The 27,939-nt window shown below is 44.5% G+C and overlaps 1 protein-coding gene across 1 annotated transcript; it reads left to right on the top strand.

Moving 5' to 3' along the window:
• Window positions 1-1,061: 1,061 nt before the first annotated feature.
• Window positions 1,062-26,314, top strand: NUP188 (nucleoporin 188). The gene is made up of 44 exons (XM_059865490.1): window positions 1,062-1,143; window positions 2,972-3,026; window positions 3,613-3,686; window positions 3,902-3,986; window positions 4,608-4,688; window positions 5,089-5,133; window positions 5,710-5,802; window positions 5,924-6,043; window positions 6,443-6,654; window positions 7,086-7,200; window positions 7,424-7,624; window positions 8,319-8,408; window positions 9,031-9,096; window positions 9,639-9,758; window positions 10,203-10,329; window positions 10,454-10,609; window positions 10,963-11,089; window positions 11,706-11,793; window positions 11,873-11,949; window positions 12,103-12,217; window positions 12,564-12,684; window positions 12,876-12,942; window positions 13,369-13,497; window positions 13,647-13,780; window positions 14,179-14,285; window positions 15,103-15,309; window positions 15,718-15,887; window positions 16,198-16,267; window positions 16,893-16,960; window positions 17,569-17,764; window positions 18,252-18,329; window positions 18,670-18,755; window positions 19,258-19,403; window positions 20,515-20,696; window positions 21,079-21,279; window positions 21,921-22,013; window positions 22,148-22,306; window positions 22,510-22,647; window positions 23,043-23,117; window positions 23,809-24,018; window positions 24,673-24,804; window positions 24,933-25,003; window positions 25,160-25,289; window positions 25,471-26,314. Exons 1-44 carry the CDS (start codon window positions 1,118-1,120, stop codon window positions 25,639-25,641), a joined length of 5,214 nt encoding a protein of 1,737 aa, XP_059721473.1. The 5' UTR covers window positions 1,062-1,117; the 3' UTR covers window positions 25,642-26,314.
• Window positions 26,315-27,939: the final 1,625 nt, after the last annotated feature.

The raw sequence follows: 27,939 nt of genomic DNA, 5'->3' as shown, positions 1-27,939 counted from the left end.
TGAAAACTTAATTATTGATAGACTGCTTTTTGGCATCCTTATTCATATAGCCTGAAATACTTGATTGCCAAACAGCTTCATTACATGCACTGTTGCTACACAGCTCCTTCAGGCCAAATGTAATATTTTGTCATTGCAATTAATTTTTAAACAGGAGAAGAATTAATCATACAGTCAATAAAACAGAATTGGTCTGGGCAATATCTGCCTCCAACCAATAACTGTTTTTGGGTTGTACTCCCTGCTGTTTCTGAGCACCGGGGAGGGAGAAAGCTAAGGCTTATTTGAGAAGAAGCAGAGTAAATGCCACCTGCCAACCAAAAACTGAGCCCTCCTACTCAGTCTGGCAACCTTAAGATTGCACCGCAGCTCCGGTATCAATGGCACGTACACCTCCCCTCCAGGCTGCCAGAGCAGGCAGAACTTCACCCTGCCTGAGGTCTGTGCTGCAGCAGCTCTGAATGTGTACACCTGACAATCTGCAACGCGATGTATTTCACTGCTGAGTTATTTCGTTTTCTTGTGCCTGCCGCAATCCCCTCCTCCGCACCTCCTTTCAGGTAATGTGAGGCCCCTCGGTCCCCCCGTTCTCATCATCGAACGGGACCCAACCCGTGCGGCTCAAGCCGCACCGAGCGTTTACTTCCCGCCTCGTGCTCCGCATCCCGGATGCTCAGGGCAGGGAAGCTTCCCATTGACATGCTGCCAAACATCCGGTAGCCCTCCCCTCAGTGCAGCCCCTGCCTTCTCCCTCTCTTCCCCACGACCCCGCGGGCTACCCGCGCCCTGTCCTTCTACGCTGCTCGCCGCCACCTCCTGTCCCACTCAGCCGCGACACCCACAGCCCAGCCTCCGCTACTGGGAACGACATCCGCCCGCGGGCGGTGTCGGAGGCGCTCCCGGGTGATTCCCGGTTCCAGCGTGAAGCTGCGGCCCCGCTCCAGCCGCCCCCGGAGCCCAACGCGCACCCACCTCGCAGGACGCCGCCATCTTGCCGCGCCGCCTGTCACATGACCCAGCGATGAGGGCGTGTCAAGGGGCGGGGCTTGTACGGCACCACGTGACACCGGCGTGGTGGAGGGAGTCAGCCCCCGGGTCACGTGACAACGGAGCAAAGATGGCGGCGGGCGGGCTGAGCGCGAGGTGCGGGGCCGGGGCCGCTTGGGCGGAAGGAACTGGGGGGCAGCGTGGGGGAGGCCCCGGCTCTCGCTGCGGACGGACCCCGCTCCGCGGGACCGGGGGCCGAGAGGGGCCGGCGGGGAGGGGGCGCAGCGCGGGGCCGGGAGGTTTTAACTGCGGCGGGGCGCGCGCCGGACTGGCTCCGCCCCTTCCTCGCGCGCGCGGTGAGGCCCCGCCCCCCAGGCTGGGGGACCCTCAGGGACCCCCGGCTCGAAGAGCGCAGTGAGGAGCGACTGCCGGCATTTTGTAGTCATTCAGTTCTGTCGTGCGGGATCAGAGCTGGGCAGCGCTCCGTGGCAGCCGTTGCTTTGGCGGGGCCGGGGGCTCGCTCCGCGCTCCCTTCGCGGGGGTGCCCAACGGGCTCTCGGCTCTTCCCTGAGGCGAGGGGCGCGCCAGGGCCGGCTGCGCCTCCCGGGCGGCTCCTGCAGACGTGCGAGTCGAAATACACACGTGGAAATGTGTAACGGAAGCGATTTAATGAGTCCCGTGTTCAGTGATCATCTTAATTCGGTGGTTTCGTTTCTCTAGAGCCCGTTTTTTGTCATTTATTACAACGCTTTTATGTTCTGGAGTTTCCCTAGTGTCTAGTTTTTATGAAATTAATGACAGCACTGTTACTTGTGTTGTATATGGAGAGCTTTCCTTCCTTAGCTGTCTTGGAGCCTTATTAATGAGGGGACAACAAACCGCGGTTTGTTTTATTCACAGAGGGGATTGTGAAGGAGTGAGAAGTAGGTGGGTTGGCGTTGCTAGGCTGGGGCTCAGATTTGACAATAAGTGAAAGAAACTGTGCAAGAGAAAAGAAGGCACTGATCTGACACGATCACCAAACCTGGCATTCATTGAATTGCTTCTTTCACATTGCTGTTCAATTCCTGGTAAAATTATGAGCCTTTGGGTGCTCTGTGTGGGCTGGAGAGGTTCATGGCAGAGAAGTGCACATAACCATCGAGGAATGAGCTGGGAGAAATTATACTGATGGGTGTGCTGGAAATAACAGGTGTTGTCATTAAGTGTCACCACATGGCAGAAGTCACAGATGACTTTCACTGCCACAGTGAGTTATTTTAATAATGTTATTCTAAAAATAAGGCAATGAGTGTTCTTGTGTAGACAGTCTTTGTGTGGGGAGTTGGGGTGTTTATGTCCTCATTTGTAATGTGTTGCTTTCAAATAATAGTTTGTCTAAATGAAATACTCTTTTTGGCAAATATCTTTTCTCTGGGCTGTTGTAGGGAGTCTTCTTTTTGAATGCATGTGCCAGGGTCAGGGTGTGATCTGTAAAACCTTATAGTGCAGGTTGGCTTTTCTACAGAGTTCTCATGAAGAAAAGAGAAGCTGAGTGTAAATGTTCTGGATTCTGTATAAAGATGGTGCAGTTTTTCACTTCATAGTTTTATGCTCTGCTTCGAGTGGAGGATGAAACTGATGGAAAAATTTGTTTGAAGGAGAGTGTTGAATGTAACAGTAGAATACTGCTTCATGCTTTCATTTTCTTCTTAGGAACCTTAAACGTTCAGATAGCAAAATCGAAGTGAGCTGGTAACTGGATAACAATGTGAAGCTTTGATGTGAATTCACAGGTCTTGCTGTGTCAGTTGTCACCCTCTCTGGGTTATTCCTTGGTTTTTCTAGAACATCTGAAGCTCCTTAGCTAAAAGCTAATGTTCCTTAAATCATTTTCTCACATTGCATTGTAAGTTAATTGCAGGTTTGAAAAGTGTAAGCTAAATGGAAGCCTGGAATAGCATTCATCATTAAAATACTCTCCACTTTTTCCTTGTGTTTACAGGAGCAGCAGAGAATTATGGACAATTCTGCTGGGCAGATCAGCTTTAAGAGAACCAGTAAGTTCATTCCCCTCAGAGCAGGTTTGGCCATCACTTATTGGACTCCATGGCCAAACACATCATTTGTACATCTCTTTGAATATTAGTGAAAATATTTTCTGCTACTCTTCCTTCTTTCTCAGCATGATTTTTGTTCCCATACCTCTGCCACTTGTTAATTCTTCCACTGCTTGTTTACAGCTGCTGCATGAACTGCCTGGGAGGTTGTATGGGAAAGGTGGTTCCTTTTCTGGAGTGGGCTCAAGTGCTGCTGCTTGGATTGCCCTGGGGTGTTCATGTGTGGTACAACTGCTGTCTTATTTGGAGGGCTGAAGCCTATGCTTTCAAGGATTTGCCCAGAGGTTGGGAATCCAAATGTTTCTAAACCCAGTCCATTGCCTCCCTTTTCCCCACCCTCCCTAGGAACAGGCAGTGCCCTGTTCAGTTCTGCATCTGGAATCACTCTGAGCCACAGACACCTGGCTTGTGTTGTTCCTGCCTCTTTGTGGTGGTGGAATTACTTTGCTTTGCTGAAGTTTAACAGATGTAATATTTGGTAATGTACTTTGAGGAGTCTGTTCAGTGGTGTTTGGTTCTGTTTTAGGCCCAGATTGCTGCAGAGTTGAACAAGCACTGGCAGAGGCTGTTAGAGGGACTGTCATACTACAAACCACCAAGGTACAGTCACTGCCTGTGAAATGAATCTCTAATTTGGAGTTTCCTAGTAAGCAAAGAAAGGTTGCAGAATATTGTATGAAATATTGAAAGGTCACTGAGGAAGAAGCAAATGTTCAGTTTAAACTGATAGAGTGGAGAACTTTGAAATTATGCCTATTTAATTTTTTCCTTGAGATTGCTGCGTTTTTAATGACTAAAATTTTTTTCCTCTTTAGTACAACTTCAGCAGAAAAAATTAAAGCTGATAAAGATGTTGCTGCTCCACTAAAAGAGTTGGGTCTGAGAGTCAGCAAGTTTTTGGTGAGTGAAGCTGCTCTTGGATTTTTTTTTTTATCCCTGGGATGAATTGTTATAGGATTCTGATACTGAAGTAACCTTTGTGATGTTGAGTAGAGAGAAACTTAAGGTCCTTTCAGTTCAAAGTAATCTAAAGGATGTTGAAGTACATGTTGAGGCTCTAGGTCAAACTTCCAAAGTGATGAGTAACTTTGAGATGCTGTGGTTTTCTTGGTCCTTTTCAGCAGCAGCCACCCGCTGTGAGTCTGAGCTGGGTCCTTCCAGGCCAGCTGCTCAGCTAAAAAACTAATGTCCCTTAAATCAGTTGCCTTGTTTGACAATCCTCTCAGTTTACCTGCAAGGTTCTGTTTCTTTAATCCAGAAGTTGAGAGTTCAGTGTCTGGTGGTACTTTTATTTAAATGACTGATGCTCCTTTAACTGAATTTAAAGTGCAGCTCAGTGACATTAAAGATTGTGTATTTAGCTTTAAAAGAAGTGCTGATTAAAGCATCTGCCTGGTGCAAAAATATTCTTTTGGTGAGTTATTTGTTTTGAAGATACTGAGTATTTGGAGAGAATCTTAATCTTTAATTAATTCGGTTTCCTTTTATTAATTTCAGATCATTTATCTTTCTTTTGTTCAGGGCCTGGATGAAGAGCAGAGTGTGCAGTTGTTACAATCTTATCTTCAAGAAGATTACAGAGGAACAAGAGACTCCCTGAAGGTCCCATTTATGTTCTATTTACTCCTCATCTTTCTCTAATAACAGGTTTTGTTTTTTTTTGATGCAAATGGTCACATGTGAATCCTGGTTCTGATTGGGAAATGGCTTTGCAGCTTTTTTTCTCTGGAGCTGCGTCCAGGCATATATCTCTTCCTTCTTGGATCTCTGCAGGAACTCAGCTTCTCTCTCTGTCACAGGAAAGCTACAGATTTGTGAATGAGAGTGGAGCTGAAAAATAAATACATAATTAAAAATTAGTGTTTTGACTTTGTGCTTTTCAAATCTGTCTTTCCAAAGGAAAGAAAAATTGTCTTTTATTTGTTTCAGTCATTTTGTGAACATATATTTTGTCAGTAGGTATTTCTCCAGTAGCTATTTTTATGTCAAATTTTGTTTACAGACAGTTCTTCAGGATGAAAGGCAGAGTCAGGCTCTGATGCTGAAGGTTAGTAATTTCCATTTGTATTTTCTGGGGAAAAAAATCTGTTGGCAGCAAACCTACTTTATTTCTGTGGAAAATCTTGAAATAATTGAAGTATTCCTTCATATAAAGAATGGCTTTTAGAAGGTGATTCTGAAATTGAGGGATGTGCATGTAGACTTGAAGAGGGTTAGTAATTGCCACAGAAATGAAATTTTAGGCTTGATATTAGGGAATTTAGCTGGGTAGATGTGCACTGCCTTATTTTCCAAAGCTTGTAGGTTTGTGTGTCACTGTCTGACATGGCAAGATTGATGATCATTTCTTACAGAGGGTAATAGGGATGTCTTTTTGCCTTTCTTTTCCATGTTTTCTCATTTAACAGTGTAATTATAGACCTGTTGTTATGGCAATACTAGATTGAGTTCTGTAACGTTAATTGTTAGTTATTTTCCCCAAATTCAGAACTCCTCAGTTGAAATTCCCTCTGTAGTAACTCTGTATTCCTGTGGTGAAGGCCTTGGCAGTGGTTGGGAGAGGGAGGTGGCAGGGAGTTGGACACTGTGCCAGGCTGGTATTGATGGCACTTTACACTCATAGCTCGCTGACTACTACTATGAGGAGAGGATCTGCATCCTGCGCTGCGTCCTCCACCTGCTCACCTACTTCCAGGATGAGAGACACCCTTACACAGTGAGTCCAGGACATGATGCCATTGAAACAGGCTAAATAGGGAAGCTGGGGGGTAATTCCCTGCTTGTGCAAAAAGCCCACAAGCATGTGAGAAGTTCATGGACTTGTTGGTCTCTTTAAGGCACAGTACTTCCAGTGTGTTGAAAAGTTGGACAAGGAGCTCGTTCCGAATTACCGCAAGCAGTTTGAAGCGCTGTACAAAGCAGAGGCTCCTACATGGGAAACACATGGAAATCTCATGGTATTTTGTTTCTTACTATTATTTCTCAAGCTTATAAAGTCATTTCTTATATGTAGTGTATTGGAAAATACATCTGTACAGATGCAGTTAAATGGGATGTTTCTCCTGGTCCGAGAAACATAAAATTTGTTTTCTCTGTAACAGAACAGACTTTTGCTCAGAGACAGAGTTTCATGAACCTTACTGTTCCTTGTAATAAATCTGTGGAGAACACTGGGCCAGCAGAGGCGTTTATGTGTAGTTGTTCATGATCTCTCTGGACCTAGAGTGGCTTTCCTTGCCATTGACACAGTTGCTGGCTGCACAAGCTGTTGAAATGCCTCCACACTTCTCAGCTTCTGGCTGCTTTGGCTGCCCTGTGAGCTCTGACATGTGATGGTGGAACTTTCCTTTGTGCAGACAGAACGTCAGGTTTCCCGGTGGTTTGTGCAATGCCTTCGGGAACAGTCCATGCTCCTGGAAGTCATTTTCCTCTACTATGCATACTTTGAAATGGCACCTGAGGAGCTCCTGGCGTTTGCAAAGATGTTCAAAGAGCAGGGATTTGGCACAAGACAAACCAACAGACATTTAGTAGATGAGAGCATGGATCACCTCGTGGATCGTATTGGGTAAGTGTTGTATTTGTGATGTGGGTACAGAGCAAAACAATTGTTTTTCTCAGGAAAAAATGCATTTATAATTATGTCTTTGTTGTTCTGTGTGGGCCATGACTCAAAGGGGAAGTGAGAATCCTGCCATACATCCTAGTGGCAGAGAATTATAAAGGTGGAAAAGCTGTCTTCAAATTTCAGTGAACCTTTTTTGTCTGTTAACCAAAAAAGGTAGTTCTGAAGATTGTAATTTTTCCTGTGCCAGCATTTCAAGATAAAATTTGGATTATGCGCTGTTCATTTATTGTAATTTCTTATTTGTGCAAAGAAAGATGAACAAAGCAAACGAAAGGTTGCTTTTTGACCTCTTATAGTTTTAAAAAAAACCTCACCTGAATTCTCAAATGAAGTTACTGACCTATCTGTTTTTATTCTTCTACTGCTTGTAGCTACTTTAGTGCTCTTATTCTGGTGGAAGGCATGGAAATTGACTCCCTCCATGAGCGTGCTTTGGATGACAGGACAGAGGAGCACAAGTTGGCCAACAATCAGCACATGCACCAGGTGAAACACTGGCAGAGTAACCAACCCCTCCTCAAGCCTAACAATACAGAACTTACTGTGATTGCCCAGGCTGTGTCTGTAAACTTCTGGTCCTTGTGCTTGTTGGCCAAGTGTAGAAACTGGCATCCACATACCATGAGAAAGACACAATCAGCTATGTGCTTGTTGAGTATGAATTACTTTCAGATCTAAGTTATTTTGATTTTGATTTGTCTCTGTGCAGGAGATGGACAATCAGCTGCTGCAGTTAGGGGATGTCTCACATCATGCTCCAGTGCTTTTGGCCTGGGCTCTGCTCCGTCACACCATAAACCCAGATGAGTCCACAAACATCATCAGGAAGATGGGCAGCACTGCTATCCAGCTGAATGTCTTCCAGTATCTGACAAAGCTGCTGAGATCCCTCAGCAGTGGGGGCAAGAATGTGAGTTTCTTCAATTGTGCATGTAAGCTTTTGAAGGTCCAGCTGCTCCTGATGTACAGCTGTGATGGGAGGCAGAGACTGAACCAGTGTTCTTTTCAAACATGCAGTAAAGCATGTTCTGTCATCTTAATCTTCTTTCAGTGAGGATCAGAAGTCAAGTTGGAGCAAAACAGATTGTTATGTCCAGAGAATTAAGTAAATCTTTTTAAAGCAAGGAAGTACATATCTCTTGAACAGAATAGACTCCAGTTAATCAATTTTTTTTTTATTGATTTGCCTCTATAAGTGTATTTGCCATTGTGGATCTTGAGTATTGGATGATTTAACTCTGCACTGTTCTCTGTATAGGACTTCATTACAAAACATGGCGTGCTAGGGTAAACTGCTTTGTGGACAGAAGCCAGTGAAAGTAAATCCTTTTGATTCCCAGAAGTGTTGAGTGCTTTTCTTTTTATTTTGATGCCTGCAAGGCATTTCTAGTCATAATGGTAATGGCAAGACTTCTCCTTTCAGTGAAATATTTCCTGTTAATGTGGAGCTTAACTAATGACTGCTCCCTGTTTTGCTGCCCCTTTGCAGCAAGGATACATAAAAATGTCAGTTACTTGATGTGTAAAGCAGACTGAGTAGAGTTACAGCATGTTTGTAATTCATAATCTTTCCCATAACAGCCTTGTGTATTCTGTCTTTGCAGTGTACTGCCAGCACAGCTTGTATGTGTATTTATGGACTTCTTTCCTTTGTCCTGACATCACTGGAATTGCATACATTGGGCAATCAGCAGGTAAGCATCCAAGAGCCTTTGCAGTTGTTACATAATTTAAAATTACCTGTCATAACTGATGATAATTGCCTATTAAATTATAATCTGCATTTCAGATGGCAAATTTGAAAAGCTTTATGCAAAAGTGCATAACTTATGCAAATTTGTGTTATGCAAATTTGCTTTAAGCAAATTTGAAAGCTTTTTGTGGCTTAGGGAGACCCAAATGAGTGATTTGCTGGTTTTCCTACTGCATTTACACCATGCAAATGTGGTAAACACCTCTACAGACTGGCAGATTAGTAATGAAAGAGCACATCATGCATTTGAAGTCCTATGGATGTGAAGTTGATTGGTGATCTGTTATTTCCAAAACAATGGAAATAATACAAACTCCATTTCTGAGCATTTTACAGCCCTCTGCAGATATTGTGTATGTGTTTGTTGTGGCCATTTCATTCATTAGGAGGAGCATGGCTTTAAGTTGTGGTCTGGGGGTGGATGTGTTTGGGTGTGTTTTGGCTCCTGGAAGTAGTTACATCTTGGTGGGTAACAAATTCCAAAGATGTGGGAGATCCTGGTTAGAACAAAATCCTCCTGTGTAAAGTAGCTTTGATTTTTTCCATCCTGTCTTCTTCTGTAGGATATAATTGATGCTGCATGTGAAGTTCTGGCAGCTTCCAGCATTCCTCAGCTCTTTTGGAAGACGGTGAGTGTGTTTGCAACTTGTTTGACCTACCTTGTTTATAACTATGACCTTATAAAAGATTCCCTTTTAGGAAAGGAACAAGCTGGTTGTATTTAGTGAGTTGGTTTCTTGGAGGGCCTGAGGAGCAAATTTGCATCTATCTTTGATTTACTTTTGCCCTTTCCTGCTTTTTAGGTACAGCCTTGGCTTTACACTTGAAAAGGATACTGGAAGGAGTTTTAATATAGGTGATAGTTGATAGCAGGGCTGGGGCTGCAAGGATTGAACTAACTGCTGGCAAAAAGCATTGTGCTTATTTTTTGTTGTCACAGAATTAGGATGATATGTAATGCCTTACAGTTTTACTTCTTGCCTTATACTTGCAGACTGCCTCATGCTTTAGTCTGTGCGAGTGTGATCTCCAGTCACTGGAGTGAGACTTTTGTGCATGATTAATGTTAAATGTACAGCTTAAAACAGAGCTGTAACCTTGTGCTATACTGAGACCCTTTTAACTTTTCTTTTTAGTAGTAAGACATTTGTTTTTTTCTTTCCACCCCCAGGAACCTACTGCAGGTCTGGGTATTATCCTGGACAGTGTTTGTGGGATGTTCCCCCATCTTCTCACTCCTCTCCTTCAGCTGCTCCAAGCCCTTGTGTCTGATAAATCTACTGCAAAAAAGGTACAGGATCTCTCTTGGTGTTTGGGAGAGGATTTATTTCGAGTCAGGGATGGCATGCTCTGTGATTCTTTCTTTCCATTACATGTGTTTATCTCAATTGCAGTCTTAGATAACAGACGTAAGCTTTTGTCTAAGAACAGAGGACATGGCTCCTTCAGAGTTGTGTGGTGTTGCAGGATGCTGTTTTCTGGCTTTTAGAAAACTTTTCAGCTTTAATGGTTGAAGATTAAGATGCTAATTTTTGAGTGGTACTTACCTGATTCATTAGATGAAACTTGTCTGAATATGAGGGTTGTGTAATAATGTTTTGGAAAGGTTGATGTATTAGAAGGATATTGTTGTACGCCTCAAGTAAACTTGCTTGATACTGGAAATGTCCTGGTTGATAAATTTTTAAGAAGCTCTGGCTCTTTGGCTGTGTTGTTGAAGCTCTCTCTGGTGCAGGTATACAGTTTCCTGGATAAAATGTCCTTCTATATTGAGCTGTACAAGCACAAACCTCCAGATGTGATCTCCCATGAGGACGGCACACTGTGGCGAAGACAGGCTCCAAAGCTCCTCTATCCTCTTGGTAAGGAAACTGCCTTTCACCTTTTCTTACTGAAATGCTTTGGGGAATTTAGCTCTTTCTTTACCTAGCTTCTAACTTATGGGTAAAATTGTGACTTTGTTTCACCTGCTTCTTCAATCTTTAGGACTAGGTCAAACAAATCTACGGATACCTCAGGGAACAGTGGGCCAGGTGATGCTGGATGATCGGGCTTATTTGGTACGGTGGGAGTATTCCTACAGCAGCTGGACTCTGTTCACCTGTGAGATTGAGATGCTGCTCCATGTTGTGTCAACAGCAGGTGAGACACGCTGGGAGTGTAAAAAAGAATAAATAGTTATTAATTGGTGTCAATTTGAGTTTAGTAGTAGGACTGAACAGCTCTCAGTGCATTTGGAAGAGCATGGAATATTATTCAGAAACCTGATGATGATTATTCTGTAAAATTCATTGCAAAAGGCCAAGAGCATGTAGTGTAATGAGATACACTTTAGATGAGGGAAAAGTTGAGATAGAGAAACAAATGTTTTTTGATATGGGAGATGGATGGTTTTGAGTCATGCAGATAAATGGTAAGATAAATGTGCATTGTTCCAGGCTTGATTACTGCTGAAGTAAGATTTTGTGGTCTTATGTTTGGTTTTCTTTATCCAGATGTGATTCAGCATTGCCAGAGAGTCAAGCCCATAATTGATCTGGTTCATAAAGTCATCAGCACTGATGTATCAATAGCAGATTGTCTTCTGCCAATCACATCACGAATCTACATGCTCCTGCAGAGGTGAGTCCCTGACAGCAGAGGTACCTAAGCAGATAGAGTGACCTGAAGGATTGCTGATTGCTTATTTTGCCAAGAGCTTTACAGGATGTGTGTCAGTGCTTGAATTCCCCAAGACTGGTGTTCAGCTCTCAAAACTGTTCTGGTTGCACATAGATTCATGTTTTGATACAGCAGAAATGGCCCTCTTTTATGCTTCTTTCCTGAAAGGTGTGCAATTTTATCCCTTTAAAGGCAGTTTTGATTAGTAGCTGTATTTACATGAAACAGGGATAAAACATAGCATTAGAGCAGTAACTCACAGGTTTTAAAACAGTTGTAATTATTAGCTCCTCCCAGAGTTAACTGCCTGGGAATTGATGTTCAGCTTTATAATTATTGTTTGCTGTGACAACCTGCTGTCTTGCCAGCCTTGCTCTGGCAGTAAATTGATCTGACTCAGGTGTGAGGGGGAGGTGGCAAGTCTAGACTGAAAGTGCTGACTCTGGTGTCTGTATTTATCTGCTTAAATTTTATATATGTGTACTTCAGTGAGAGGGAAAGAAGCTTTTTGATTAAAAAACAGACTAGACCACAGGTGACAGTGCTTTTTTCCATGCATGCTGTTTCTCTTTTGTAGGCTAACGACTGTAATCTCTCCTCCTGTGGATGTTATTGCTTCTTGTGTCAATTGCTTGACAGTCCTGGCTTCTCGGATGCCAGCCAAGGTGAGGAAAGGACCTGCTGGTGAGAGCCAGTACATTTATATGTAAATCAGAAGGAGTATCTGGACCTCTTCTCTTGCAGGTTTGGACTGACCTTCACCACACGGGGTTCTTGCCATTTGTTGCCAATCCACTGTCCAGTATGAATCACATGATTAGGTATTCATGTTCCCCTCCCCATTTTTTTTTGCCTAACCAATTCATAACATGCAGTAAGAACTTTCTGCCAGTGTGCAATCTCTGCACCTGACATCTCTCATTCATGTCAGAATCCTGCTGTTCCTGTGATGAACTCTCTTGCTCATTTCACAGTGCAGAGGGAATGAATGCTGGGGGCTATGGAAACCTGTTGATGAGCATGGAACAGCCCCAAGGCGAGTACAGCGTTACCATCTCCTTCCTGAACCTGGTAACAACTCTTGTCCGGGTGAGTGTTTCTGGAGTGCTCTGGTGTGACACCAGCTCTGAGCTGTTATGATAGAAGTGAAAGTGATCTCGGCCATGTCTGAGATCAGTCTCTTTGCAGCAGGGCTCTCTAAGTAATCTTTGCTTGACTCTCCCTTCTGCACTGCTGTTTGTGCTTTCTCTGATCTGATTCTTACAAAAAAACCGTTTTGACTTGTCTCAAATGACTACAAAAGACTAGAAATTGCTTGTAAATCTATGTCCCCGTGTACCATGGTTTTCTCACATTTCAAAGACAGTAAGAAATATCTTCCTCCAAAAGTTTTCTTGTTCCCCTCCTGGTTAAATAGCATTTCTGTTTCTCTTAGGGACAGCTTGGTAGCACCCAGAGCCAAGGCCTGGTGCCCTGCATCGTGTTTGTTCTGAAGGAAATGTTACCAAATTACCACAAATGGAGATACAACTCTCATGGAGTGAGAGAGAAAATCGGTAAGGATGTTAAAAGGGAGAGTAAGAGGGGAAGAGAATAAAAGGGATCACTTGCCTTCTTTTTTCTAGCATCCATTTGGGATTTGCATTGTACATGTCCTGATACTGTTAGATGCTGTGATTTGTTTGAAAATGCTAGGAACAAGGCAAAAGTTTTCAAAAACTGAGTAGTCCATTTCATCCTGTTTTAGGGTGCTTAATTCTGCAGCTGATCCATGCTATACTGAACTTATGCCCTGAAATGGATCCTCGCAGCAGGTAAGACAGGTGAGAGGTCTCACACCTGCACTAGCCTGGTTTACAGTGCAGAAATCACTGTAACTTTGTTTCAGTTTTTGAATTCAAAAGAGTAGGAGGGAGTACATAGTTGTGTAGTGCTGGTTTCAGCTCTTTGCTGCACTCCTGAGTACAGGAAGGGTAGCAAAAAATTAGGGACAGAGCAAATCATGTTGGTTTCTACAACTCTTGGTAAAAAAAAAAAAAGAGAAGAGCACATAGATTTCTTGGGACAGACTTCCATCCACTTTCCTATTTGGTATACTCTGGTGAAAGTAGAAGGGAGGGTAAAGGAAGGGTTAGTGGGGGTGTAGAAATGAGGAGGTTACTTTGTGGTAGTTTTCTAAGTGCAATGTGGCAAAATGCCTCAAGTGCTCCTGGTGACACTATGCTGTGTTTGTGTCACAGCAATGCCCCCAGCCTGCAGTCCTTGTGCATCTTCAGCCTGGCCAACACGGAGGCAGGGCAAGCTGTCATTAACATCATGGGAATTGGGGTGGACACCATTGACATGGTCATGGCCTCCCAGTCCAGCAGGTGAGTGGGGTGTGGCTTTTTGGGCAGCTTCTGTGTGCTGGCTCTGAGTGAAAATGTCTTGTAACTCTGATTTAATTTCCTCTGTGAATGTTGTAAAATAATAAACGTTGCTTGTGAACACAGTTCCTTTGGTTTCTCTTTGGACACAGTGATGAGTCCCAGGGCCAAGGCCAGCTGCTGATCCAGACAGTGAAGCTGGCGTTCTCCGTTACCAACAACGTCATCCGGCTGAAGCCCCCGTCCAGCGTGGTGTCTCCCCTGGAGCAGGCACTCACTCAGCATGGTGGGTACTGCCTGGGGCAGCCTGGGAGCTGTGCTTCTGGGGCATCTGCAAATGGCACTGTGTGTCTCATCACAAACACTAGTTAAGGTTTCCAGGTTACAAAAAGTGGTTGCTACTGATGGGAGGATGCCTCTTCTCCCTCCTCTAAGGCATTCTTCCTCTCTGGGACAGCTTTTAAAGGATTAATCAAACATGGCTTATTGTTTGCTGCTTTGTAATGAGATTATTGTAATTACAGAATATACTAAATCTGTTGCTGTTAATGCCTCTGGCTGGACCCATACCATGTTCTTTAGGGAGACCGACTTAGTTCTTATCTTCTGCTGTGGAAATCATTATTTGATAAATAGTTACATCTTGTTGTTTCTTCTCTCAGATTTTATTTGTGTTCTCTCCAGGTGCTCATGGGAACAACCTTATTGCTGTCTTGGCCAAATACATCTACCACAAGCATGACCCTGCACTTCCACGCCTGGCCATCCAGCTGCTCAAACGACTGGCTACAGTAAGATACACATCAGTGCTCCTTTGCTTCTCCCCTTGTGACTATTCCACCACTGAAATTTTTTCAAATAATCTCTTCAGGCTTTTTTTGTATCAGGGAGCTTAGTGCAAGTCAGTTGAAGGGTGGTCTGATGGCACCTAAATCAGAGCACATGAAAAATCATGTAAAAGATCCTTTAGTTTTTTAATGTGATCTGCTGTTTCATAAGTCACTCAGCACTCACTGAGAGGCATCCCATGAGTGGAGTTTTTTCTGCAAAGTATTTGCACCTCCAGTTGCTCTCTTCCCAAGTTTTGAGCAACTTTCTGTAGTCACACTCTTAAATTGAATTCCTAGACCTTCCTACCTGGAACTGTACCATCTTACTGAGAAGAGTATCCTATTTAAGTTTTTATTGGGACCTTTCAACTTTTAGACTTCTGGACTTAGTAAAAGTAGACTTTAGACTTATGAAGCCTTTTGCACTTACTCTTTTTGTCTGCTAAACGTCAGAATATTTGTAGCTTTCTAAAAGCATGTAAATCCAGATACTGGCTTATTTATTTCAAGAAATGTAATTCCAAAACAGTTTTTTTCCTTTGTCTTTTCTATTTCTTATGTAATCTTTGAGAAGTAGGTGAGGATAGAGTAGAATTGCTGAAGAGGAAGGTTTGGATCACTTGTCACGTTTCTTTCTGCTTAATGATAACCTACTTTGATAGGTTCATAGATTCAATATTAAATATTTTTGAGTTTCGATACAATCACCTTTTATGTAGAATTAAGCATTGTGTACAGCATGTTTATTTTTCCCTCTGGTGTTTGTTTCCATGGGCAGGTTGCTCCCATGTCTGTGTATGCCTGCCTGGGCAGTGATGCTGCTGCCATCCGCGACGCCTTCCTCACCCACCTGCAGAGCAAGATCGAGGACATGCGCATCAAGGTCATGATCCTGGAGTTCCTCACAGTGGCAGTGGAGACACAACCTGGGCTCATTGAGCTGTTCCTGAACTTGGAAGTGAAGGATGGCAGTGATGGGTCAAAGGTACAGTAGCAGATACTTGCCCAAGGACTCACTGGCTTTTTTATTTTGCATGTTACAGCACTGAATGCTAAAATCGGATAGTTCTTACTTGTAACCTGGTGTGCTTAATGGAAAGATAAATGCAGGTTGTGCTTGTGTTTAATGGATGTGGTGCTATCCCAGTTTCACTTTTCCCTGTAACCAAAGAGAGACTTTCCCCAGTATTTCAAGGCAGATACTGAGTTAGCAACAGAACATCTACTAAGACCAAGGGTGCCTGTGACCTGCTCTCTTCACTCTGTGTGCTGTCCTTTAAGCAGCCTTTAAACACTTGTTCATGACGTTCTGGCAGTGAGAAAAATAAAGATTTGTGTACAATGGACAGTATAGTTCTCCAGCATTATAACCTCCTGTCTCCTTTTGCTTTAGGAATTCAGCCTGGGGGAGTGGAGTTGCCTCCAAGTGGTGTTAGAGCTGATTGACTCCAAGCAGCAGGAGAGGTACTGGTGCCCTCCCCTCCTGCACCGCGCTGCCATCGCCTTCCTGCACGCGCTGTGGCAGGACCGTCGTGACAGCGCCATGCTCGTGCTGAGGACAAAGTGAGTTGGTGTTCCTCAACAAGGCATTTTCCTTCCTCTTTTCCAGAACACTCTTTCTGTGGTTTATCAGCCTTTCCAGGGACATTTGCATCTTAGTGTGTAGTGAGGGTACGCAGTGTTTGGGCTTTGAGTGTGGAAGATGAGAAGCCCCAGTGTGTCAGAATCAAATATATTTTTGTTTCTTTTATACAAAGCTAAATAAACTTGTATTTACCAAAGCATATTTTTACATAGTTAGGGACACTCAGAATGCTGCTAGGCATGTGGCATGAGGGAGATAGCTGATAATACTTTTGTTTATGTCTTTTAGGCCAAAGTTTTGGGAAAATTTAACTAATCCCCTCTTTGGGACCCTTCCTCCGCCTTCCGAATCATCAGAGGTGAGTTACATCCAAACAAAATGAAGGGATTTATGTACTCCTCCAAAAAGGTTTCTAAGTGATGTGTGTGGCCATTCCCTCTGCTTACAGCTTCCTAAAGGGAGCTGTGACCAAGTGGTTTAAACACAGGCAGAAGATAAAGTGAATGCTGTCTGGCTTTTCAGAGCCTGGGCAGCCATTAACTGCCTTTTGAAATTCTCTGCTATTTATTCACATAATGGAACAAAAATAGCTGTGTGGCAGCTGTGGTAACACTCACTGTAGAAGGTGTGCTCTCTGAAGTGTATCCATAATCTGGGCTCAGGCTGACTGATATCATGGAGGAATTGATTAGGTTCTTGTTCTTCCTTTCTGGGCAATTTTTTTCCTTCTTTCTGAAAGCCCTGTGCTCTCATTCAAGAGTTTGAACTCTGAGCACTGAACTCTTGAGTATTCTGTCCCTTTTGTCATCAGGCTGTGGCCAAAATGGCATAAGTATTGCTATTATGGGAGAAATAAGTCTTCTGCAGAACTAGATTATCAATCATCCCAAGTGGATGGGCAGGGATAATTTCTACCCTGTAGAGCTCAGATTTTGATTTTTTTTCCTGTTTTGTTTTGTTTTGTTTTGTTTTTGTCTTCATAGCTCAGTGTCTTGGATACCTGTGCCTTAATAATGAAAATCATCTGCTTGGAGATCTACTATGTTGTCAAGTGAGTCTTTGGTAGTCTCTCCTTCATCCCTGTACTTGTTACTTACCTAAACTGTGTGTGTTAACTCTTGATACACCATATGGGCTTTGATGGGCAAAGCACATGTAATCCTGTGAAAATCTGGGGGGGATTCATGAACACATGACAGACATTCAAGATTCTTGCAATCACTAATTGCACAAAGATACTACAGTTCTTCTGCAGCCTTTAGGTGAGAGTGTATCAGTGTTTTCCTTGTATCCTGAAATAAGAATATATAGTATTTATTAAAATTAATTGTCAGCTAAGCTGAGTAAACCTTGTAGTGGTGGAATCACACTTAGTAGTTTTCTCCCACATTATTTGTTTTCCTGAAAGTAACATCTATTTCATATGTTGAAAAGTCAGGATTAACTAAAATCTGTTTTAAAAAAATTATAGATTTTCTTCAGGGATCATGTTTTTCCTTCATATTTGATGCAAAAAGTGGGATTCCCTGCACAGGTCAAATATGTGGAATAGCCTTCACTTGCAAGCTGTGTCCTTGGCTTTCCTCCTTGAATCTCAGAAGAAGTATATTTTCTGACCCAACAATAACTGAAGATAACTTCTCCTCTTGATTTGGTCAGGGGCTCACTGGACCAGTCCCTGAAAGACACGCTGAAGAATTTCTCCAGCAAGAAGCGCTTTGCCTACTGGTCCGAGTACGTGCGGTCCCTGGCGCAGCACGTGGCAGAGACCGAGGGCAGCAGCTGCGCCTCCGTCACCGAGTACCAAATGCTCATCTCAGCCTGGAGGATGCTGCTCATCATCTCCACAAGCCATGTAAGGGCTGCCTCTTATCCTGCATCAGAGGCTGAAATGAATATTGAATAATGCAATGTCAGCAGCTTCCTAGGGCCAGCTAATTCAGTGGTTTTTTCTTTTGTTTTTGTTGTGTGTGTGAACACAGTACAAGGTTGGCATGAGCATGGTGCAAGAGGTTAGAGTGGGTGGTGTTTTGCTGTTTGATCAAAATGAGCATATTGTCCTCTCAAGGAGGGAGGTAGTAAATAATTTTTGGAGGGTTTCTAAGTAATTCTGCAATCCTGACAAGCTTTTCCTGTGTCGAGTGAGGCAGGGATGCACCATTAAGCAATTAGTCATTACCAACTTCTTGTCAATGGTAATGTAGGACTAAAGTGATTTCTCTAAAACTCAGCAGCTGTAATATTGATGGATTCTTAAAGTAACAAAATAGTAGACTGATTTGAGGCTGCTTAGAAGATACACCTTTTGTTGTGCTGACTGATTTTTATCTTGGTTGATTTAGGCTGATATCATGCATCTGTCTGATTCTGCAGTTCATCAAGAGCTGTTTCTGGATGTGCTAAATGGCACCAGGGTTTTGGTAGGTGTCGCTTCCTATCAGTTCTTTCATTTCCTAATTGCTTATCTTCTTTGCACTATTCCTACAGATGCTTGTAATCTTAGGGTTTTTTAGATCCTGTGAAAATGGGCTGAAACAGAGACTCTGTCTCTCCATGAACTGATGAGCTGCTTAAATCTTTCTTTTGTATGTGTCATTCTTGTCATCACTAAATGACCCTGTGAGGGTCCTGCCTCTGGTCCCCTCAGTTCTGTTGAAGAACAAACCTGGTCATTTGGTGGTGGGTGCTTGGGCTGAGCATTTCTGAAGTGTTTCTACCTGTGACTGTTCCAGCTGTAACTCTTACTGTACTTCTCCTTAGCTCCAGGTTCCCATGTCAGTGCCCTGTCTGCAGTTGGGGTCTATGCTATGTACCCTTCTTCTGATCCTGCTCAAGCAGTGGAAAAGGTAGGTATTTTGTTTGGATATTTTTTAGTCACTGCTAGAAATAAAAACTTTGGAGGTCATGTTTGAATAAAAATTTGGGAGATTATGTTGAAGTGTTTTGCTCTAGTGAGAATCCCTTAGTGATCTGGGGAGAAAACTGAAGCCTTATTGTTGCATTCTCTTTTGGCATGTCAAATGTCTCTTGGTTGTTGCTGAAACTGTGAGAAATCTTTGGTAGCAATACAGTTAATTTTGTTTCCTGCTTGCTCGTGAGAAGTAGCAAAAGAGCTTTTGTGATAGTTAGTCCTGCTTTCTCACTCTGATTCTCACAATAAGGGAAAAAACATTCTCTCATTCTGTGGAATGTCTTTAGTGAGATGCAGGTGGTGACTTAAACTTTACTTTGAAGACCTGCTTATGTTTTTAGGGGTCATATAACTTATGACCCACACAGCTCATTCAAGCCAGTATATTTATTGAGGGATCTTGTCTAATCTGAAGAGCTCTCCCTTTTTGTTGTCAGCGAGTTGAGTTCTGTGGATAAAATCATAAACTCCTTGACGCAGATTCTGGAGGGAGTACTACAGGCAGATCAGCAGATGATGGAGAAAACCAAAGCCAAAGTGTTCTCAGCTCTTATCACTGTTCTGCAAATGAAGGAGATGAAAGGTGAGGTGGTGCATGTGCAGGTGTCGAGGTGCCAGGGCTGAACACACCTTACCCCCAGCATGTGCAAGATAAACACATAGTGCTGGTAGTAGTGCAGGGTGCTGAATGTAGTCACCAGCCTGTGGGACTTCTCTCCTTTTTTCTTCCCTTCTTTAGCTAGTTTTGGAAAGAGGTGAGGTTTATCATTCATTCACTCTGTGTTCATGTGTTCCCTTCTTTTGTCTTTCCCTGACAATAATCTCTGTTTGATCAGTTTAGTTCCTGTGTGTTTTTGGAGACAGCTCAGTGCATGTGGAACTCAGGCTCTCTCAGGGTGACTGTAGAACTTAGATTCTGACATGGATTTCTAGTTAGAGATAACAAAAGACACAAACACAAGAAAGGGTACATTTTGTTGCAAACCACAGAAACCAGTCTGGTCATTACTCGTGTCCCTTGTGGGGCATCTGGCAGTGCAGTGGCACTTGAAGATCCTCAGTGAAATCTGGGCAATATTTCTCTGTGCAACACATACAAAGGCAACTGTGATTAAAAGTGTGTCAGGTTACTTGTCTGTGTTCCTTGTCCCATTGCTTTGGCTCTGCAAACCTGTACAGTTTGAAAAATAAATAGAAAGTGGAGAGTTGGTTTGATTTTAATTGTTTTCTTTGCTGTTGAATTTCAGTTTCTAGTCATGCTGGTAAAAGGTGGGGCAATTAATTATAATGGTTTTGATAAGAATGTAGTATTTATATGGATTCACAGACCAGGGACTGCACCCAGTGTGCATAGGCTGCTACCAGCAGTCTGGAGCAGTGGGTGGGAATTGCTGTGGTGGAATAATCTGTCCATACTGGTTCTTGATTTGTGTTTTGACATGTCATGAGTTTATATTCTTTTGTATGACAAAAATGACATGGTTTTGTTATTGAGATGGATATAATCCCTTAATATATCCTCCTAGATGTACACATCTAACTTAGTCACAGCTGCTCACATTGTTTTGTAGTTCTGAAATGAGAACAGAATAAATGCTAATTCCAGGAAATGTGGCTCAGTGATGTTGCCAGTTAAACTGGGAAGCTGAGTACAAGGAGTGTGTGTTAACTGGTGTCTGTTGTGTGTGTCACAGTGAATGACATCCCCCAGTACCCCCAGCTGGTGCTGAGTGTGTGTGAGACTCTCCAGGATGAGGTCATTGCTCTTTTGGACCAGACTCGGCACAGCCTGACCGTGGGAGATGCTGCAGATGACAAGGACAGCATGGAGACCGACGACGCCTCCCGAGTGAAGCACAAGGACCAGCGAGACGGGGTAAAGGACTCTTCATCTGCTCTGCAGTCTTGTCTCTTCTCTCTAGACTAAAGTGTCATGATGCTTGGAACAACTTCCCTTTGTGGCCTGCTGCCATTCAAAGGAAATTTCATCAGTTTCTATTTCAGAATTACTCGATGTTTTCTTGGCTCACATCAGTCTGGGAAGGTGGCTGTTGCTGCCTCTTCTTCAGGTGTGCACTAAAAAAACATTTTCATGGGTGCTAATACAGCCAAGAGGTGTACAGAGTATAATGTGAGGGATAGCAGGAGCCTTCATTTGTGATTCTGAGAATGATTGATCTTTAGGTGGTGTTAGTAAATGCTTTTGAGATTTTTCTTGGTACAGCCCTGTACCTACCTACCTTTCCTTGTCACTGCAGGTGTGTGTTCTGGGTTTGCACCTTGCTAAGGAGCTCTGTGAAGTAGATGAAGATGGAGACTACTGGCTGCAGATTACTAGGAAAGTCCCTGTGCTTCCTACCATCTTTGCTGCACTGGAGATCAGCCTGAGAGTTAAACAAAACCTTCACTTCACAGAGGCCTCGTTACATTTGCTGCTGACCTTAGCAAGGACTCAGCAGGTGAGAGATGCAGAGAAGTGAGAGTGCATGGCTGTACACTTTAAATAAGAAAAGGCTGTCTCATTTTTTATCTCATTATCCTGTCTGTGATAGAGCTGAATGATGAGCTGTAGATAAAGCGGTATATTTTGGAGATTGGCAAGCAGCAGGTCCTGTATGTACACCTGCTTAGTGTGCCTTGTTCTTCATAGTGGGATATCTGGGAAAAGCTGAGCCAGCCAGGCAGACCTGTCATTTAGAGCAGGCACTTTCACTGAATGGATTCTGCAATGCAAATACCCCTCGTTAAACCAGCATTGAGTGTTGGAATCTGCTTCTTCATTATTTTTAATAAAATGTTACTTACCTATTTCAAATTCAACTTGTGTGGGGCTTTAGGTGAAAACAAGCTTGTTCCAAGCTCCTTTGGAACGATTATGTACATACCAGAGCAGGTGATAAATGGGAATTTTAAGTACAGTTATGCAGGTTCGATTTTCCTTTTCTTGATTTTGAACTTTTGGCAACACAGAGGTGTGTGTAGATGAAAGTTCTGTAAAAGGGTGGTGACAGTGCAAAGAACAGAAATATCTACTGCAGCACAAGTCTCTTCAGTCTCAAAGAGCAGAGGCACAGATTCCAACTGCAGTCTGTTCTTGTAGGGAGCAGCAGCAATGGCTGGAGCTGGTGTCACCCAGAGTGTCTGCCTGCCCCTCCTGAGCGTGTACCAGCTCAGCACAAATGGAGCCATCCAGGTGGGTGCTGCTTCCTTCATTCCAGCTGGGGATGCACCCAGAGAGCTTCCCATGCCCTTGCAGGCTGTGGTTGGAGGCTGCCAGAATGGCATGGAGGGAAAATAGTCACTTCTTTTTGTATGTGATTTGTTCAGACATCTGCTTCATCCCGCAAGTCCCTGGATGCCCCCTCCTGGCCAGGGGTCTATCGCCTCTCCATGTCCCTGATGGAACGTCTTCTCAAAACACTGAGATACAACTTCCTGACAGAAGCACTGGACTTTGTGGGTGTCCATCAAGAGAGGATCCTTCAGGTGTGCCACAAACTGCCTCTGTGCTTCACTTGGCTCCTCTGTTCCAACAGCAGTGGAAAGGAGTCAGAAAGGGCAGATGCATTGAAAAGTCACTGCTGCCTTGGGAAGGGTTACAGTGGAAATAGCTGTGAGAGGAGGATGAGATGTTACCCCATCTGTCCCTTATCTGTCATGGCCCTGATTTACTTCCCTCTCCTTCCCAGTGCCTGAATGCAGTACGGACCGTGCAGAGCTTGGCCTGTCTGGAAGAGGCTGATCACACTGTTGGCTTCATTCTTCAGCTCTCAAATTTCACAAAGGAGTGGCATTTCCACCTGCCACAGCTTATGAGAGACATGCAGGTAGGAATCAGGATAATGCATTGCCTTGGAGTGCAGCGATTTGGTTGTCTGAAGAGAAAATGGCACAATATCACTTTGTTATTACCACTCCTTTAATGGGAATTACAGCTGAGGTTATTTAACTGCCCATTCTGTCAGTACCTGGTCTCAAGTGAGGAAATACAACTGTTTGGAGAGAGGGAAGTGGTAGCTTGCAAGAGTAAATTGGGGAATTCAGTGGCTTACTTTCAGTTCTTAGTTCCAGGTGATTTCAAGAAAATACTGGGAAATTAAGAAACTGCATGGATCCTTTATGGTCACAGTGCTATGTTTGGATTTTCTAGCTTCCAGCAGTGGCAGTGAATAGACAGGGTTTGAGCTTTTATGAGATTTCTCCCTGACTTTTTTTCTTTCAGGTGAATCTGTGTTACCTGTGCCAGGCCTGTACCTCTCTCCTGCACAGCCGTAAAATGCTCCAGCACTACCTGCAGGTGAGGATCCTACACCAAACTTCACCATGCTCCCTGTTAGAAGGGAGCATTATTCATTACCAAGGGTCTTGGATATTGAATGGATTATTGATAATCCTTGTGGTGATTATTGACTCCCATCAACAGCTAGGATTTGCATTTCTTCACAGCAAAAAAAAAAAAAAAAAAAAAAAAAAAAAAAGGTGCAGAGAGGAGTCTGGACTCTGACAACCTTTGGACTGTGTAAAGCCAGTCCTAGATAAGCAGCAGCCTGTGCTGAATGGCCTGTTGTTATAAGGAGGCTGCATTGGTAGGGCTCTGGAGTGCCATTAATTAAGCCACTGTTGACCTGATGTCCTTATTTTGATTTAATTTGTTAAAGGGAGATTGTTCTTGTTCTTGGGACATCTTCAGATGCATGAGGTGGAGATGATGCATTGCTGCTGCCGTGTTCCTTCAGCATGGCTCAGGCTTGGTGTATTGATCATTGTTTCTCCTGATTGTGGAATCCAAACAGCCTCTGCAGCTGCTTCCCTGCAATGCAGTGTCTCCCCAGCCCACACCAACTGTAGATTCTCAGCAAGTGACAGACTTTGGGTGCCTTATTTCCTCATTCTCTTTGTTCACAGCATATTTTTTTTTCTCCAAACATTTGTCTTACTGCAAAATAATCCTATCTGTATCCAAGACTTTCTCTTTTCTTTCTCCACAGACAAAAAACGGTGACTCCCTTCCATCCAGCGTGACTCCCCGAGTGCAGCGTAACCCTCCGGCCTCCTCCAAGCACCCCAGCCCCGAGTCAGAGGCAGCAGAGCAGAAGGCCCTGCTCACAGTGCAGTACAGCCTCCTCAAAATCCTCAGCAAGTCTCTGGCTGCCCTGCGCCACTTCACCCCTGATGTCTGCCAGATCCTCCTTGACCAGGTGGGTGCTCCAAATTCCGGCATTTCCAGGGATATTCTGGATGTGTGTGTCCTGCTTGATGCAGTGACCCCACTGTGTACCTGTCTGCTGCTCTGCACAGAGCAGGAAGGCAGGAGACAAGGAATTTGCCTTGGGAATCAGGCACTGCACAGTGTGAAGGGAAGACTTGGCTGAGCTTTTGTGTGATCTACACAAGGCTGTGTATGTGTGACCTTAGAGCAGCAGAGAATAACCCAGTTTGTACCTTCAGTTTACCATTCTTCAGGAAAAATGCTCTTGTCATCCTCCCATGGTGGTGTGACCCAATGCCTGGTCTCCAGGTTCAGAAAAGGAAGGTTTAATCCTTGATTCTGACAGTTCCCTACCCAACGTTCCCTGTTGGGTAGGGAACATCCTCCTGTGCCTCTGGAAGCAGCCAGTACTTGGGTGTGCCAGTGATGGCAGCTGTGAGAGGAGAGCAATGGAGTCTGATCCAGTGCAGTGCTGTGCAGGACACTTTACTGCTCCAGCTGCACAGCTGAGACTTGGAAAATAATCACAGTGCTTCTATTTCTCCATATAAAAAGTGTGATAAGGGACTGGGTATTCCTGTTCCTATGGCAACACCATCCTCATGGCCTCCTGGGTCTCACTCCTCTTTCTGTTCCTCCACAGTCGCTGGACCTTGCTGAGTACAACGTGCTCTTTGTCTTGAGTTTCACCACACCAGCCTTTGACTCGGACGTTGCACCTTCCTTTGGGACCCTCCTTGCCACAGTCAACGTGGCCCTGAACATGCTGGGAGAGGTACTGGCCCTTTCTGTGTCTGGGAGCACGCAGTGATCACAGAGTGCGCGTTCAACTGAGGCTCTGAAGAGCATGAATAGTTCTTTCCTCTCTCCTGTCTCTAATGCCTGTCTTTTTTTCCCTTGAAGATGGATAAGAAGAAAGAACCTTTCCCTCAGGCTGCAGGGCTGAATATGCAAGAGGGAACCAAAACCCTCAAGTAAGTTTCCAGTTACTTGATGTAGTTACAGCCAAGCAGCAGCCCGAGCTCCTCGGATCAGAACTGAAGTTTAGAGGCATTTGTGTATCTATTTGACCTGGAAACCAGAGTGTGCTGACCTTTTTGGCTGCTGCTGATTTGTGTTTCTTTGCACAGGTCTCTGCTCATGTTTACAATGGAGAACTGTTTCTACCTGCTCATCTCCCAGGCTGTTCGGTACCTGCGGGACCCGGCTGTGCACCCCCGGGACAAGCAGCGCATGAAGCAGGAGCTCAGCTCGGAGCTGGTGAGCGCCTCGTGCTGTCCTCTCACTGCTCAGTGTGTCTTGTCTGTGGCTGCCCATTTCCAGCAGGACTGAACAGCCTCGGGCTGCTCATAGTGCCACATTCCTGTGCCACAGCGCCCAGCTGGGGGAGGGAGAGGGGTGTGCTGGAAGGAAGCCGACTTGTTGCACTCTTTCATTGCAGAGTACGCTGCTCTCCAGCCTGTCCCGGTACTTCCGCCGGGGTGGTCCCTCTTCACCTGCCAGCGGGGTCCTTCCCTCTCCCCAAGGAAAGTCTGCCTCCAAGCTGGGTCCAGAGGGGCAGGAGCCCTTGTTTCAGCTGGTGCAGGCCTTTGTCCGGCACGTGCAGAGATAGATCCCGTCCTGGCCCTGCCTCCCTTGTCAGGACCTGCAGCGGAACAATTCACATCCACCACAGAAGGCATCACCTTTGGCAGAGCTGTAATGAGGACTGGGAAGGGAGGGAGGCCAGGTGTGGGCAGTGGTGTCACCTGAGCAGTGAGATCCCGTGGAACTCTTGCCACCCAGGAGCAGAGTGAATGTAAGGAGAGCCCAGCTGGCTCCCCGTGACCAGCCCACGTGCACAGTCTGCTCGCCCTGTCTGCCAGAGCATCCTGGCTGGGTACAAGCACTGAACAGTCAAAACCTTTATTTTTATAGCTTGTACCTCAGCTGGGAAGCTGTGGCTGGGTGGAGAGAGGAGATGCTTTCTGCTGGGCATTAACTCTGCTCTTAACACAAGGTGCAATCTGCAGCTCCTGCGTGGAGTCCAGCTAAGGCACACCCAAGGGATCAGCCAGCAATTCAGAGACCATCTTTCTACTGCTATTTTTGTACTGAATGGTTCAAGGCACGATGGTGTATGTGTGCTCACGCCTTCCCTTCACCCTGCAGTCTGTGTGTTGTGTGTGTTTCTGAAGAGCAAGGCCTCACTTAAGGTTTTTACGTCAAAATTCCATTGCTCCAGTCTTGCAGTTTTTTGTAACTGTGCCCTATTTATACTGATATTAAAACCTTTATAGACAGCAGCTGTGTTCATTGGTTTGTGTTGGACACAGCAGCACCAATTCTGCAGTGTCTGGGTGGTAGTTCTGCTGAGCTGAAATCTCAGCTAATGTTGTGACTTCCAGGTGACAATCCAGAGACTGTCTGAAATGATTGTAATTAGAGGCTGATTCCCTGGGTTCCCCACACCCACTCCCTTTCTCTTACTCTCCCGTTGGGGAACTCGTGGGAGGTTGGAAACGAGCAGCACTATAAAATACTCCTCAGGGATGATTCCCTTGCACATGGTGGTCAGGGCCCTGCACAGGAATCCCTGGCTGCACAGGGAAGGTGCACCATGTGGTGTAGCTCTAGATCAACAAACTCTTTAAGGTTCTGAGGCTCAGTGTGTAGTAATGACAGTAAGAGAAAGTCAGTGATTATTGCTTAAAATACAGCCTGAAATCTAGACAGACTTATCTAAGCTAAGAAATCAAATTTCAGTGTAGCTGTGAGCTAATAACCTACCAGTTCTTTCCTAAATAGACACTTGATTGCTTTACCAGCCAGAACCTTTTTAATTTTAATGGTTTTAAGAGACTAGAGCTAGAAAATGAGATTATCTTGCTTTGAGGTTTGGGCTTTTTTACCTTATAAGCTTAAGTGCTGGCAATATCCTGGCACATTTCTTTGATGTGTGCTTTGAAGAGATTTGAACTGGCTGGAGTAAAGTCTTAAAGTAGAAGGGAGAGGGGCTTGTGAGGTGGCCTGAGAGTCCTAAACCCAGTGGTGTTTTGATGGGGCAGCCTGTAACCAGAAACACTTTGTGCCATGGGGAGCTGGGTGTGACCAGGGAGAGCTGAAGGTGAACAACTGTGCACAGACAGAATGGATGAGGGCTGCCAAGGGGAGGGGAAGCAAAGCTGGAATCTGGTCATCTAAGCAAGTTCAGTTACAGCAGAGGCTGTTACTTGACAGCTGTGGTCAGAATCTTTCCTTTTTAATTCCTTCCTTCCTTCCTTTTGGCTTTGGAAGTTGCAGTGTGCTCATCTCTGTATTGGTGTTCAACAAGAATGGATTCTTCTAGATGTTTATTCAAGCACCAGAGTGAGTTGGTGGTGCTTGGCAGGAGCCCTTGGTGCCAGACAGCAAAAGCAGTGGGTGCTGTTGGTTATGTGTGTTTTAGAGCTGCAGCAGCATTTCAGTCTTGAGTTGTACCTGTCCCTGCCCCTCAGGCACAGAGGGATCCAGCCAAGGGGGCTCCCCTGGCATCTGCAAAGCAGCAGCACAATGGTCACCTTTAGAGTCAGGAGTAGCAATAGATGTTCCATGTGCTTTTTTTCCTACTGCAGAGGGAACAGCGTGCTGGTGCCAAGAAGAGAATTCCTTCTGGCTGCTCTGAGGGAAGAAACCATTTTCTGCTTCATTAAACTGCTGCTGCTTTAATGTACCAAGGAGAGGAATAATAGGGGAACAGGGATGTCAGTGGCCTGAGGGAAAATATACATGCTGGAAGGGAAATAGGCAGGAGTCGATCTCTAATAGATCAGGACTGTGGAGTGGTAGTCCTGGCAGTTTTAAAGCTAACTAGAACAGCAGCATCATTTGATTTCCCTGTTCTCTTTAACTAGAACAGCCAAGCTTTACTGCTGCATTACAGAGCATTTCA

Source organism: Haemorhous mexicanus, chromosome 21, assembly GCF_027477595.1.
Source record: "Haemorhous mexicanus isolate bHaeMex1 chromosome 21, bHaeMex1.pri, whole genome shotgun sequence".
NCBI classification, from domain to species: Eukaryota; Metazoa; Chordata; class Aves; order Passeriformes; family Fringillidae; genus Haemorhous; species Haemorhous mexicanus.
Note: the sequence above shows the minus strand (reverse complement) of the source record. Positions and strands in the feature narration are given on the sequence as shown.